We start from the raw sequence: 16119 nt of genomic DNA, 5'->3' as shown, positions 1-16119 counted from the left end.
TTAATGTGTTTACTGTTTAGAGCTAAGTGCTCTTGGGAAGTTCTTAAATTGTCTGTTGGAAGGAGAATTCAGCTTAATTAACTTAAAATATATTAAAAGGTATAACAATCGAAATTATCAAATGATGTTGTTAGACACAAGTGTAAGCATTTAAGGGTAAAAAATCATAAAATCCTTTTCATTTTTTAAACATTTTAGTATTTTACATATGCTTCTTTTGCCGGTTATCGACCACAATTCTCTAACGTCAGTGGGGTGAGGGGGGTGGGGGCATTTTCCGTCGTAATTACTATTGGATAAAATTCCATCTATGACCTGAGTCGTTGTTGCGACTCTAATTTTATTGAAACAAACCCAATCAAATAATAGGATAGATTATTAGCAAAAAGCTACGTAGAATTAAACAATATATAGAGTAGAAAGGGCAGTTAGTGTCGTAAATGTAATAACAACAAACTCATATTTTAGGTCCAAACACACATTTCTCGTCGGCAATTATTTCAAAATCGTCGCTCAGTTCCAGTACTTTCATATTTCACGCCTTATCTACACACTCGTACATTAGTTCGAACAAATCAATATATATGAATGCTATCGTTCAATGTGTTTATAAATATGCTACAGCACTTGCGCAGCCCAATTTCTGTCGAAACAAAGGCCAGTATTAAAGGTGAAGACGATCCATTGTCTGTTTCCTCATTTACATCTCTCTTCGCGTCAGCCAAAGTCGAAAACAATGTCTAAGAAAATTACGGAATCAATCATAGATCTAGTACAAAATATATATCAAATCGGTATCTGTAAATGATTCCACGAAGTGTCTAAAGTGTATTCTTGCAATGCATGCAAAATATGTAAACAACCATTCTAACAATATAAATTTCTTTGCCTAATTTCATATGTGAGTATATGAACAATTATTACAAAGCATCTATGTAAACAAAACAACTGTGTGCGAAAACAATCATAATAACTGTAATGTGTATCAGGTCAAAAACCTGCACACTCATAAATGTATAAGTAAACACAGAATGAATATTTGGTACCATTAAAAGAAGGAAGATTTATTAACAAAGATATATTACCAAATAATATTTAATTGTGATGGAAGCTCTACATGTACACATGTTTTATTTAATTAGCGAAGGTAGGAGAATCTAGATAAAAATCAAATATTTAATGATAAAATGATTTAGTAGAAGATCACGATAATACATCGTCACTGTCTTATTGACGACGCTGCACCAAAGCACCCATAAACGATGGCCAGCGATTTGCATTAAACCGCATGTAGTTTTCGCTGTACGAAGACGTAACGTACGCGTGCTCACTAGCTTCCATTATAGCCGGTGCACTGAGGGAGCTGCAACTGCTATCTCTGTCCTCATACGCCGTGCTCAAAGCAATTTGAATTTTCCCATGCATAATAGAAATTACCATAGGTTTCGTTTCTTGATTGCATACATGAGCTTTGAAGTGATAAAAACCGGCAACTGGTGCAGTAAAATGTCCGATCGTCAAATTGTATCCTCCTCCTTCATTTAACAGCACTTCCGGAAATATGACAACCAGGCCCAAAGGGTATTTCCCACTAACTCTTGTATATGCATTGAATGCGATAACTGGATTTCCCATTTCACTTTCTGTAATAAGGATATATAAAGAAATATTATTCATCAAAGAGCTGGGACTGACTACATGAAATTCACAAAACATATTCATAAAATATGCTTCCATGCCTGAGCACGTGTCAGTACATTTTGCCTTTAAATTAAACAGAACTTGATCTATTGACTATTATATAACGGCTTATGTTTTCAGCGGAAAGTTTTGGTTCTGCTTTCAAATGTCGCCGGTTGGGCACAGTGGTGGTTTCTTTTGTCTTAGTTAGTTTAATAGATAACGAATTCAAATATAACATAATTAAGGCACATGTCTTTTAAAATGGCGCGCAATGAACTAGTATCAACAGGATATCTTAGGGTTCACTTATCACTTTCCACTTAACGTTTAGAAGCTTCCGCGGCCGAGTGATTAAGGTCGTTGAATTAAAAATACTTGTCCCTCACCGGTGTGGATTCGGGCCTCACTTGGGGGCGTTGAATTCTTCATGTGAGGACGCCAACCAGCCTGCTTTTGGAAGATCGGTGGTTATACCCAGGTGCCCGCCCATGATGAAATGATGCACGTAATCTGGGGATGCGGTCTTCCTCAACCGTCAAAAAGCTGGAAAGTCGCCATTTGACCTATAATTGTCGGTGCGACGGTAAACCCAACAAAATAGATAAAACAAATTGAATATGTTTTATATACTTCCTAATATTTACTAAATTTTCTGTGTAACGTTAATTTGTAACACTGAAAGATTTTTTTCTTGCATATCGGACTGGCGTTTCCGGTGATTTTACCCATGCCGGCAAAACCCATCTGGCATCCCCACAACATACACACTCACACACATGCTAGATGACTTTCGTGTTGTTATGAAAACTAGCGATTCATGCATTGAATATGTAACATATGAAAAACATCAGGTACCTTGATAGTTTCTCTCCGTTCCTTATAGTATATTTCTCGATTAAAAATACGTTATTTTACGGTAAGAACATACCGTTACGCTACAAACGATAAAACTAAAGGGAAACTTTGTTATTGTGCGTCACTTCCATCCGATTCGAAAACATATGACAGATATTACTATTCTTACCTGTTGTTATATTTTTAATCTCGTCGCGTAGTTTTTTGTTTTCCTCAGAAAATTTCTCCAGTTTTATGTCCATTTCCTCTCGACGATGCTCTAAGACAGAAATGATAACTTCCTTAAATCGTTTCAGCTCTTTGTCCCATTGTTCCATTTTCGCTTCAACTTTCATTACTTTTCCTAATGTCTGTTCCTCATATGGAAATCTGGAACAAGTCTGCTCATTTTCCAAAGCGTCTGAAGGAAGGAAGTCGTAAATCACGCACACAAGTATCACAGAGACCGTATTCTTGTTGTCAGAAAATTAGACAGAAAAACGAGACGATTTTCATTATTATACCTGAAATCAGGATATTGTAGCTAATAAAAGTGTAGTATCAACCAATCATAAGAAGAACAAAATGTTACAAACATAAGACAAGTGTGAGGTATTCGGTTCAAATGATAAGATGATTGTGAGATAAAAATATGTAAGCAGTAGGATGTTGTAAATAATGAAACCTTTTGTATTGTTTGTGATCTTTTGTGTATTTTAAGATTTCTATCTAAGAAATTTCAAAAACAAAATATTTACTACAAAGTGATTCATTGTCAAAAATATACTGACCGACTTAAACAGTAAATAAGGAAAATAACTGGTTTTGTTTACGTTTGCAGACTGACTTAACAATAAAAAAAAGATTGACATTCAAAACATCTGCGCTAAGTACAATGAACTCCATAGCTTTCTTGATTCAGGATATTTGTTTACTGGAGGATACGAAAGGACCTTGCTGTTTTCATATAATTGTACTATACATAGTCCTTAGACCACTCAAAGGGGCGGCTATAAAAAATGTGTATGCGCAGAATCGGAAGGACCTACTTTTAAATTGACCTTTGGATCATTATTGCTTAGGTTTAAAATTATTGCCAGGTTGGACATGCCAGTCATTTACAGTGTCAACCTCTTTATATGAGCCTTCTTCGGTGTGCAATCAATACTTATCTTAAATACACTAGTACACATGTACTAAAGGCTAAGGCAAATATAATCCTAATGTAGACACTAGGCTTCTTTTGGCATAGAAACTTTATAGCTGAACATTACCCCTAGAAAAATCGAAAAATATCTTATATCTTAACATCTAGTTGAACTTTGATACACTTTGACCCTTAAACTTTATATGATTAAAGACAAAGGCGAGCGCATTTACTTGAATAATTGCCGTTATATTTCCTGGAAGTATGCAGTCAGAATATGTATTTTTTGCAGATGTTCTTTTTGAAAAAGAATGAACATTGAAGAAATCTATAGATATCGGTATTGATATAGGGAAGGTATCATGTTTTGCGTTTTCAGGTATTCGTTAAGTGGTTATTTTAAATTTAGCATTTAGCTGTCAAGTCCGGCAATTTCTTAAGTGATTTATTTTACTTACACATTTAACGTCTCAAAAAGTGCATTCATTGATGTTTTAATAGTTATAAAACGTTATCATCAGACAGTTTGACAAATGAAAGTTTGGAACTCCGTGGACGAGCGGGTACAGTCGCTGACTTCGGATCACTTGTCCCGCATCAATACTGTATCGAAATCTTGCTTAAGGTGTAGAATTTTTCTCGTGAGGAATCCGCCCTGTTAGCTTAAGAAAGACAGATGGTTGTACTCAAGCTCCCGCACGTGACTGATACAGTGTCCGGTCCGGAAGGTCGACCGGTTCTGTCTCCATCATCAGAAACTGAATAGGTCGCCATAGCCATATGACCTGAAAGGTAAAGAATTGTTCTTGAGGAAAATATCGCTTTCACAAATATTTAATTTCATGACCACAGAGGAAAATAGCAAAAATAAATTCCTAATAAATATTTCAGACATCAAGTGAATCATTCCTTCGTCTATTTTAGTAATTAAAATTCAACGCAAAAAAGGATCATGTTTAACAGAGCATTGCTATTTACACTCGCGCAGATATTTTAGTTTCTTACAGCAGTTTTACACAAGAATAATTAGAAAAAATGTTTCATATATGAAAATATAAACAATTACTTCTGAGTATGTATGAACACATATACTAAACATGTTTGTGTGTATAAACAGAACTATGTGTTAGGTTTAGAATACTACACACTAATCAGTTTATAAATAAACAGTATATAAATACTTAACGCCAAATATCATCATCATTTGACGCATACATTATAATACACTACAGCTTACACATTGAGTCCTTCTATTATATAACATTCGGTCACTTACGAGAGATAATAGGTAAGGGTAGATTTCTTAGAAGCACAGAGCACCATAAACACAGCCTCAGAGCCACGCACTTGCAAAGTAGGCCCATAACAAAAAGAAGCTGTAACGGAAAAAACATTACAGACGGGTTGCTTCAAAAATCCAACAAGTACATTTTGATTTTATGCAAAATACAGATAGAGGGGGAGGAATGGGTAAGGGGTAGAAAGTTATTCAAGTTTCTATTTTCTAAATTTGTATAGATGCTCAGCAGATAAACTTAAGACGAGCCATCCATTTAAAGACCGTTTAATCGCTATTTTCAGCTCTTGTATCACTACCAACATTTCTAAATTTTTGATATCATATTACCAATATTTCTAAGCTTTTGACATCATGTCTTACCGCTGTAAAAGCCCACGTAAAAAAAAATAGCCAGATGAAATATAAACAGTGGAAACTCTCCACAGGTCGCTCAACATGACAAAAATGAAATGTTGTAGGCTCGGTTATCCTTAACGTGGGAAAGTCTAAGGAGGCTTCCTTACGAAACGTCCGGGACTGGTTATGAAGATAGTCGCATGCTTTTGACAGAATTCCCAGAGTGAAATCTTGCATCTTTTTCCAATGGTAGCGATAGAAGTTACTTAAATGACTTTATTTGTTCCTAAGACATTATTGTAATTCAGCAGAACACCAAAATAAAATAAGTCATAAAAGAAAGGGCTTAGGCGGCGTAGCTATCATCATATATTTAGTAAATAAAATATTTTAGTTCTAAATACATATATTCGTCATTAGTATTGCTCAATTGATCAATTTCACTACTTTTGTGGCCCGTACCTGTTCACACATTAATGTTAAATGAACATAATACACAATTATGTATGTTTTCCTTCCTTCAGAACAACGTTAGGATATTTTAGGCTGATTGTATATATGTGTATGAGATCCGTTGTCATTTTCCTCATCTATAGACCTTTTTACGATGCTATTGGATGCCAGAATGTTTTACCAGATGGTTTTATTCTAATGCGCATGCGCTCTTTATATGTGGCAAAAGAACGATATTACGAATTGTTTTACCACAATAAAGTTGATTTTAATCAAAACATTTATTATACAGAATGATTTAATTAACGTTAGGTATGTTATCAATCATATCTTACCGTACGGCTTATAAGCCGGCTTTATTCTTATTTTCGACAGAACAGAACAAGCATTCCCCAGTCTATTTCCACACACAATACACATATAAAAAACAAAGACAAATATCAAACAGGGAATGCCACGTACCAAAAACGCAGCCTCCCCCAAACGAAACCCACAGCACGCAGACGTGCACACCACAAACACACACACACACACGCGCGCGCGAACACACATACACACACACATACACATACACTCGCACACAAAGCCAACACACGAGGACAAAACGAAGAAATAAAGGAACACAGTGGGGCACCGCCTTGGAACGGCCAGTGGCAAAAACACCACTGGGGAGCCTACACTGGTTTATGGTGCGCACCCAACCTCACTCTTACCCCCACCATGTTCCAAAGACACGGGACAATTAAATAAAAGTAATCCCCTCCAGGCGAATCTCTAACACACGTAATGGAAACAAAAAGGCATGGCATGTAAAACACAAAAATGCTCGTGTATAAATATTATATAAAAAGCAAACCTTAAGAACAAAAAACGTATGTACTCAATGCCTTTGCAGAAGACAGAGCAACAAGAGAAATACCCTTAAGGGCCAGACGAAATAGACCAGAAGACAGATATCAAAACAGTTCAGTCCTGGTGGGATTTAAAAACTGCTTATTATAGAGTCCTCCCCCTCTTCCGTCAGACACAATCAAAGAGGGAAGCGTAGTGTCCAACTGTAAACGGACTGGACACTAAACATGCGGTATGTCTCAAAACAGTTGGGTCGTAACCTCTTTTAATAAAACGTTTTATAATTTCGCCAATACAGTTTGAAAATTACTATGACCCAAGATCTTACGAAGTTTGTAAACCACATCCACATAGAAAACGGGTTTAGAAATACCTTCTCGCAGAAGTGTCTTTAAATTACTTTTGAATTTTAAAACCAAACTTGTTCCTTACATATAAAAATGTAATAATTTCTTTAATTTTATCTGTAAAAGGAAGCTTTTTCTTCAAACTTCAAACAGCTGTTGTATATATTTTTCTCCAACTGGAAAGACATCTATTATGAATTCTTAGGGGACGCGGCTCTTTGTCATTGAAGTTGCAGTTTTAAGTTAGAAACCGGAAATTAATACGTATCTGTTATGCAACTGACGTGATAAAACATAGAACACCTTGGTCATCAAGACCATAACATTGGACTTGTTTTTAATTTCGAGGATGTCATCTAATTAGACCGGATCATAAAAGTTACTGAAGCATATACATGTATTAAGATGTCTTTGATGTGACATACTTTATTGTCCTTCGGTCATCAATGCAATAATCAGTCGGATTAATATATCACACGGCGGAGCTGTTTTGTATATAAAAAATAAACATATCACACCATATATAAAATTCTAATATCTATATGAATATACTTTGGAACTTTGATGGGCATTTTCTTTTAAAACGATGTTCATTGACATATAAAAATCAAAATTCGTGAGATTTGGATCAAATCAAGGACTTTCACGGTAATTTACAACTGGAATTTATTTACTGAAGGAAAGTACCTAATATATATATCTAATGTTTATCTTTAATGTTAATATGCTGGATCATTTCCATATTCTTGATATAATCGAAAATGTATCGTGCGCAGAAGTCATTAACCTACAATTAATAGAATAATTATAATGAACTTGTATTCCGCAAAAAATAAATACTCTTCTAACAACAGATAAAGAATGTTTACTAAGTGTAAAACTCCCCGCTAACCGCCCATTCTCTATTAAATTTTACCGCTGCTGTCACTATGCTCACCACTTTGATATTGCTAAATTAAAAATTCAAAGAATCAAAGGAAATAAAAAATAACAATTCTAAAATGATAATAATCCTTTCGAATACGAAATGAATTGATCTCCATTTGGATATTACTGGATACAAAATCAAAGGCGGGACTTTGTCCGTGTTTGTTAAATTTTACATAGGGGACTGTGGGGGACTTTATAGATGTACGTGTGGGGTGGGGGAGGGGAGTGTACTTCAGTTGGAATAAATCTGTAACCCAGTGTCGAAAATCTTCAGTTTTTAAAATTTTAATATCCATACTTCTGTTTCTCTTAATTAAACTTTTAATTTTTAATTTCGACTTGAAATGAAATTACTAGTATCATGAAAGCTAATTGCGACAGGTTGTAAGTTCTGTCAGATCTGTATATGTTTTGTGTCAATTAAAAATGGCCTAAAAAGAATTAAAGATGGCCAATGTTTCATAAAAAATTAACAGGTGGTCCAAAGGATCACTATTACGAGTGAATTATCCGAATTCTGGAGTCTAAAAGCTTTACATTAGTACTTACAATAGATAGATACTGTGTAATCATGAATACGCGTGGGGGACTTATTTTGTAGATGCGGTGGTTGTATAAATGCGCGAAATGAGGTCCAAAAGAACAGTCAAAATTCCCTTTCATTTATTTCGAAAAAAGTTGAAGTCCACAAAGAAATTGCCGTTTCTAAGGCTAAAACCACACAATGTCATTCCCACGAAATTACCGTATAAGTACTTTTTCTGCGGGCTTAATATTATGCGGTTTTTTAAAAAATGAAGTGGTTTTAAATTTCTGGATCTTCTGTCTAACGTTGATAGGATTAATTTCTGCGGTTCTGTATCCACCGGTTGTTTCATTAATTTCAAATAGACAGGTACGTATTTTGTTGTTATTTTGACAGTTATATTGGCTTCCGGTTTGAAAATAGCAGTTGACGGATAGTGATGTAATATCATCATCGTCACATAACTGTGAAAGAATATACAACGTAAGACAACGTACACATTTAGGTGTGAAGTTTTGAAGCAATTAAGCTAGTATAACCGAAAAAGGAAGATAATAAGAGGAGTATGTATTCATTCATTGTTGCAGGTCATTTTATAAATATGGTCATGCCAAACAGACACGAAAAATACCTGAATCTATACAGTGTTCCCTCTCTACAACAACACCCTTTGGGAGACGGAAAATTTGGTTGTTGTTCGGAGGGAGTTGTTGTAGAGAGGTAATATAAAGAACAATTAGCATATTTTGGAGTCAGTAGCAACTGTTGTTGCAAGGATGGACTTGTTTTTCAGTGGGCCGCTGTAGAGAGAGAGAGAGTTCTGTATTTTGCAAACATTTTCCTTTGTGCATTGTAACGGTATCATAAGTTTTGTTAATCAGGCCTTTTTCAAGTCCCATACAAATAACGGTAAATATGACAATCGCCATACGGATCGGTCAACAATAGACACAACAGATACAATGGATTGTGTTTGTCACATAATTTAAACAAATTGAAACTGACCATGCAAACCCTCAAAAGCCTATCAATGGTGAACGCAAATCAAAACAAATTCGATGATTTTAATTATTGTTTATTCAAAAGAAAAACAATAATAAAACGTTTCTATTATATTACCGTTACTACTAAATTTTCAACTTGCTTCGTCGGCCTTTGGCTACATGTGGGACAAAAGCCGATAACGCTATCGGACATTGTCTTATACTTAACCGGATTATAATGGCGGGTTGTATCGTCGTATCACGGCATGTCAGGACAAAAACTGCGGATTTTAAATCTGCGGTCTTATTGTCTTCCGCGGAAAACGCAAAAATAAAGTTCCCGCAGAAAAAGTACTTATACGGTAAATGATTTCACAATACATAAGAACATTCAAGCGAACAGTTTGAACACGTTTTTCTTGGCATAAAGATGTACGTACAGCCCAGTTGTTCTATTTGCGGCTCTACACTAAATCATCCACAAACGACCTATTTGCGGCTCTACACTAAAACATCCACAAAAACGACCTATTGGCGGCTCTGCACTAAAACACCCATAAACGACGGTTGTCGATATACATTAAACTGCATGTAGTTGTGTTCGTATGTAGATTTAACATACACACTCTCCCCAGCTTTCATTAATGCTGGTGCACTGAGGGAACTGCAACTGCTATTGTTGTCCTCATATTCTGTGCCAACAGCAATTGTGTTTGTTCCATGCTTAATAGAAATTACCATAGCCTTGGTGTCTTGATTGCAGACATGAGCTGTGAAGTGATAAAGACCGGCAACAGGTGCAGTAAAATGTCCAGTCGTTGAATTGTATCCTCCTCCTTCATTTAGAAGGACTTCCGGAAATATGACAGCCTCGCCAATAGGGTATTTTCCACTGACTTTTGTATATGCATTAAATGCAATAAATTGATTTCTCATTCTCCCGTCTGAAACGATATAAATGAAAAATATATTTATATAAATTGTGTCATTTTGTTCATTAAAACACAGGAGCCTTGAAATATAAAGAATGTACTTCACTCTAAAACGGACAGGTTCCTTATATGAATAAGAACTGTTTTTATTCTGACGTTTCAGAAACGCTTCACTTGATTTATTAAGGTGAAGATAAATAAACAGTTACGTCTAACAAAGGAGGTTTTTATTCTTGTAATATCTGAAATCGCATAAATATACCATGATGTATTCTGTAAGACCAGTCTTTGAAAGCAGAGAACGAAACTAAGCAAAACAAATAGGTTAATTGAGAGGTAACGGCAAGTTCTACACTCTCACGCTTAAACGGAGCCCTTAATATATATATTTACGTCTCATTTTTGCATACATACATTTCATACAATTACATTATAGTAAAAAACATAAAATCATATGAAAGACCATTCTATTATAGAATTATAGGAGACTAAATTAAATACTATATAACATGTTTATAAAATGAACAACATCATCCGAAAAGACTAGACAACATACCAACATTGCAGCATATCATCAACGCTTTTACGTTACTACTCGTGAAAAGCAAGGCCTTTTTTATATAAACATCTCTGATAAACAACCACGTCTCTACAAAGAGAGATATGAATGCGGAGAAAATACTTACATGGGGAGGGAACGGGAACCAGCAGGAATAACTAACAGGTTTGCTCGGGGAAAACCTGACAGCTGTTTACGAAACTTGTCCAGCGAGGAAACCGTGTTGGGGAGACATAAATACGGGGGAAATTATTTAAAAAAGGAGGGAACGGGTACCAGCAGGAAGACCTAACAGAACTGCATGGGGAAAACCTGACAGCTGTTCACTTAACTTGTCCAACCGAGCAAATAGCTTACGAGAGAGATAATTACGGAGGGAGGGATTACTTAATGTGAGAACGGATAGCAGTTGGTAAAAAACTACAGGCAATCTAATGGAAAATAAGCAGAAATAGAGGAAAAGGATTGAAGATAAGGGTTGGAAATTAAAAGTTAAACAAGACATATTTTTTATTATATGAATCTATGTTTAAATACATTAAGAACTGTTAATTCACTGACTAAAAGTATTTTTGACTTCCCCTTCGTCTTTGCAGCTCGGAAGGACATTATCAGTAATCAAGCAGATATCTGTTATGTAGACAGAATTTAGACTTCAAAAAGTAAAATACTTATAATATTGACCTGGGGCAAGTTCTATGTGAAACTGAAGTATTTATTGATTGATGATTGTTTAAATATAGTTAATTGCTACTATACAAATGAGTATTTCAGAACTTTTGATTATTTTTTCTGTAAAATCAACAATCCATCAACAGATTGTTGGTACAAAACTGTACTCTAATTCTCTCCCTTTAACCTTTCTATAGATAAACTTTGATATTTTATGGCTAGCAAATTCCTCTAACCGCATTGGTCGGTAACTTATCAAATGGAGGTCTTTAGGAAGTGATATTTGCCGCGAAAGGCGATATTCTGATAGACAAATCCACGTGCTTTAGTAAATATAGATCTATCTTATATGGACATCTTATTTGTATAATGCGGCATGATTAGGGATAAAAAAGCATCTCTTAGGGAGCGATTACATTATTACAAATTGAATGGGTTTTGTATTTTCGCAGTTTAGTAGAACATCATTTACTGTCTTTAATAATTATTTCTTATTAACAGTCTAGCTTAATTTCACCATAAGGCACTAACCGCACTTTTTAAGTAGAGCAGTCATAAAACTAAATACTGACTTTATGATAATAAAGGTGAATTTTCAACTCTATGGACCTGACAAGGATGATATACCAATTCATTATTTGTGTTCCTATTAAGTCTAAATATTTTTGTCACCAATTAATCAATTTAACTGACACAGTATTTTCAACGTTATGTCTTCTTTTATATCAATTTATTAATTAAGTTCCTGTTAACTACAATTACTTTTTTGCTAATTGTCTCGGTAGCCGCTTCTCTTGCGGGAGGGCGTGAGTTCGCTTCCTGGCCGCAACATAGGCAAGACATGAAAAATGGTACTAGTATCTTCCTCGCTTGGTGCTCAGCATTAAGAGTATAGTTCTAGGACTGGTCAGCCTTGTGTCAGTATAAAGCGACAGGGTGAGGTATCATGTCATGTGTCTACCGCATGATATTCCAGTAAGGCAGCGCTATTTAAAATTGGGGCTTGTGTTTGCTGCTACAAGTACACACATTCGTTTATATGAATGAACAATTATTGAAAAAGATGCTAGGCCCGAACGCATACACTGAATACTTTTTTCATCAAATGAACAAATGAAACTGAAACAGCATTTCCTACCTTGCATCTTTTCAATTTCGTCTCTCAGCTTTTGTAGTTGTTTGTCCGTTTTGTCTCTACGATGTTCTAAGACAGACAGAATAGCTTCCTCGAATCTTTTCATCTCTTTGTCCCATTGGTCCACTTTGGCTTCCACTCGTAGCATTCTTTCTAGCGTTTGTTCGGCGTATGGAAATTTTGAACAAAATTGCTCACTTTCAACGGACTTCGAAAATTGAAGAGCACATATGGAAATAATAAACAAAACGTACAACACATCCATGGTTTCTATAAAGATATTGAAATATTCGATGGAAAACAACTGAGCATACTTATTTATATAGCTGACAGCAAGAAAAAGGAAAGTTAACGTCATCCAATGAAACACCTTTACTTTCGGGCGCAAATTTTTATTATGTTTTGAAATTGCGAAATTCAGCTTTAGGCTACACCAACTTGATTGTTTGGTCAACGGATTTCCCTTTCCATTTTTATTTCAGAATCTATAAAATATTAATTTTTTTGAAAATCAGCTTCTGCTCGCTTCAATTTTTGCAGATTTATTTCATAATTTCAGAGCGCGCGACATGGATTCATAAAGTTTAATACTTTTAATCATAATTGTCCATTAAAACACTAGGAGAACATGTTTCAGCCTCTGTATTTGTCTCAACAATTGCAACAGTATGCAAAATTGACGACCGATATGACAGTTAGATTGTGTAAAGGTCATTAGGAAGAGTTTTCGAGGGTCATTTTCTTCTCAAGATGAACATCAACATTCATTATTTAAAACAGTGTCATCAAATAATAATTGGTGATAAGAACAAACGTTTTGCTGCAATCCTTAAAATACACACATATATCAGCAATAATTGGGTAGCAGTTAAATGATGTACAGGTGGTATAATTCAATTCGGACTACACATCCAGTGTTACATCATGTATATGTGATACAACAGGAAGCTATAGTAATAACATTTCTATCATCAGAAATTCGTTGTTATTACGGATTATCCCGCTAGCTCTTCAGCAAGAAGATAGTAGGTACTGTTTACAAACTGCCAATTTCGCTAGAAGATGTTAGTATTACGGATAAACTTCAGTTAAAATACATAGAAACAGTTTTGAATTTGAAAAGGGTTCTCCAAATTGTATGATTTATGGTGATTTAGGAGTTTTACCACTCTCAGTGCAAATTAAAAGTAGAATTCTTAACTTTTAGAGTAAACTAATGAGTTCTAAAGAAGACAAAATCTGTAATCTGTTGTATAGGACATCATATCTGCTTTCAACACTGCGTAACATTAAATCAAACTGGATAGACTGTGACTATGTAATAGTTTAAATAGTCTTGGTTTGTCTTATTATTGGTTGAATCAAGGTGTTGCTTCTATTAGTATGTTTAAGGGTATTGTTAGCAATAGGTTAAAAGATCAATTTGTAAAAAATTGCAGTAGTGTTCATGAAAAGTCTAGTAAATGTCTAAACTATAACATGTATAAACAAAACTTTGCATTTGAAAATTACTTCAGAATTCTTCCTACTGATCTTGCCCTTGCATTTTTGAAATTTAGATGTACTAACCATAAGTTACCTATTGAAAAGGGCAGGTTTATTAATATTCCCAGAGATTTAAGGCACTGTCAGCTTTGTAATTCAAATCTTTTGGGTGATGAATTCCATTATCTATTTAATTGCACACACTTTAATGACTTGAGAAGAAAATATTTGGATAAGTTTAATTTTCAGCACCCAAATTCTATTAAGTTTTCTATGCTAATGAATAGTGAGGATACGCTGTTGAAGCTTTCAATTGTTTGAAAAACATAATGTTAGAATGCATGTAATATGTATTATCTCATTCATCATATGTATTTTCTCATTCTCCACATGTTAGATACATTGCAGTATTGCCATTTTTGTATCTGTGTTATTGTTTTTATTGTCTTGTATGTCAGATGCCCTCGTGTGCCTTGAATTTCAAATAAACTTTGAAACTTTGAGCTAAAACTCAAAAGAATGCTAAAGGGCTCACAAACTGTCAATCCATGGAAATATGCATTAATGACTAACTTTTTTATTATTTTTTAAGTAGAGTTGACAAACAAGAATATTACGTTACTGTTTATAGATCTTTTTTAATTCGTTTAATGGGTATCATCAGAACTATTTATCAAAAAGAAACTGAACATGGTAATGCATTTATTGTTACGACTTGCAGCATCAAAAGTATGTCTTTCTTTATCTGCCAAAGTTAAATGTTAAACAAAGAATACTAGAAACTGCAAAAAGAAGTCATTGAATTTACAAGTGGCCATCAGCGGATGATGGATTTCCTGGCATCTGGCGAAATAGCATTGAAAGTTGACAGACACTATAATATATAGATCATGGATACCTAATGTACTGGCGAGGTGATTGTAGTGTTTCCCATATATATAATGATTTCTGTTATACACTACATGGGAGTAACAGCTTTCTTATTTCCATGTAGTGAGATAAAATCCCAGGAGAAACCCTTTGTTTATGTGGATTGGGCACTGTTTTGCCTAGGATAAAACTAAGCCAACACATTAGTTCTATACACGAGGCATAATAAAGAACCCGGGACTCCGCTAGAAATATGGTTAAAATGCCATATTTTCTTGTATCCGCCTGCTGTCCCTTCAGCTTGTTTACATCTCTCGATACTTGTTAACATTACAATGTAGCCCGCCAGGGTTAACATAAAGATATATTGGAGTCAGGTGTTGAGTGGCTGTCATGCATTTTGGGGCAGTTTGTCATTAAACCTTCAATATTTAAGGATCTTTGGCTCTTTTATGTATTTTCAGTTTTGGCAGTGCTTATTGATTCTTGTTACAATGTGTTTTATTATTTTCTTCAAATCGCTCCTCGCCCACTCCAAAAATAGGTGAAATCCTAAAAAATTGTTTTATTTTTATTTCGCTCGCTCGCTTCTATTTTCTTTGTGGAAAAATCCGATGACCAAGAAATCAATTTGGCGTGGCCTTAGGTTATTGCAAAGACAAAAACATATTGTTGTCGCATGTTGCGAAATATAATATGTATTTATTTTCTAATTTTCTGATTACTTTCAATGACAATAAATTCAAAATGGGTTAATCAATCTAACTAAATTGCTGCAAGCGACCGAAATGAGCACGAAAGTTGTAAACAACACTCATTCGAGAAAAAAAAGAAAAGCGTTTTTCGTATTTAAATGATTTATTTTAATGTTGTGGTTAAACTGTTTTGATTATGTACGAACAAATTGGTTGCAAATGTATGTCAACATTTTCAAAGATTTGAGAACACGATTCTAAACTTATAAATAAATATTGTTTGAGTTAATATTACATAAAAATGATATAAAATATAGCTATTTTTATCCTCTTAATATAATATTTCTACTGAGTGACTGTGTTGTCAGAGAGCCTTTTAA

The 16119-nt window shown here is 34.6% G+C and overlaps 2 protein-coding genes across 2 annotated transcripts; both read right to left on the bottom strand.

Annotated features, from left to right (window-relative positions):
- Positions 1-1227: 1227 nt before the first annotated feature.
- Positions 1228-2855, bottom strand: LOC123542853 (heavy metal-binding protein HIP-like). The gene is made up of 2 exons (XM_045328875.2): positions 2708-2855; positions 1228-1643 (listed from the first exon to the last, which is right to left on the bottom strand). The coding sequence occupies exons 1-2, from the start codon at positions 2853-2855 to the stop codon at positions 1228-1230; spliced, it is 564 nt and encodes a 187-aa protein (XP_045184810.2).
- A 6612-nt stretch (positions 2856-9467) lies between these two features.
- On the bottom strand, positions 9468-13003 carry LOC123542361 (complement C1q tumor necrosis factor-related protein 2-like). Its single transcript, XM_045328177.2, has 2 exons — positions 12693-13003; positions 9468-10335 (listed from the first exon to the last, which is right to left on the bottom strand). Exons 1-2 carry the CDS (start codon positions 12952-12954, stop codon positions 9920-9922), a joined length of 678 nt encoding a protein of 225 aa, XP_045184112.2. The 5' UTR covers positions 12955-13003; the 3' UTR covers positions 9468-9919.
- Positions 13004-16119: the final 3116 nt, after the last annotated feature.

The sequence above is a fragment of the Mercenaria mercenaria genome, unplaced genomic scaffold (assembly GCF_021730395.1).
Source record: "Mercenaria mercenaria strain notata unplaced genomic scaffold, MADL_Memer_1 contig_1215, whole genome shotgun sequence".
In the NCBI taxonomy this organism is placed as follows: domain Eukaryota; kingdom Metazoa; phylum Mollusca; class Bivalvia; order Venerida; family Veneridae; genus Mercenaria; species Mercenaria mercenaria.
This window is presented reverse-complemented; position numbering and strand designations above follow the sequence as displayed.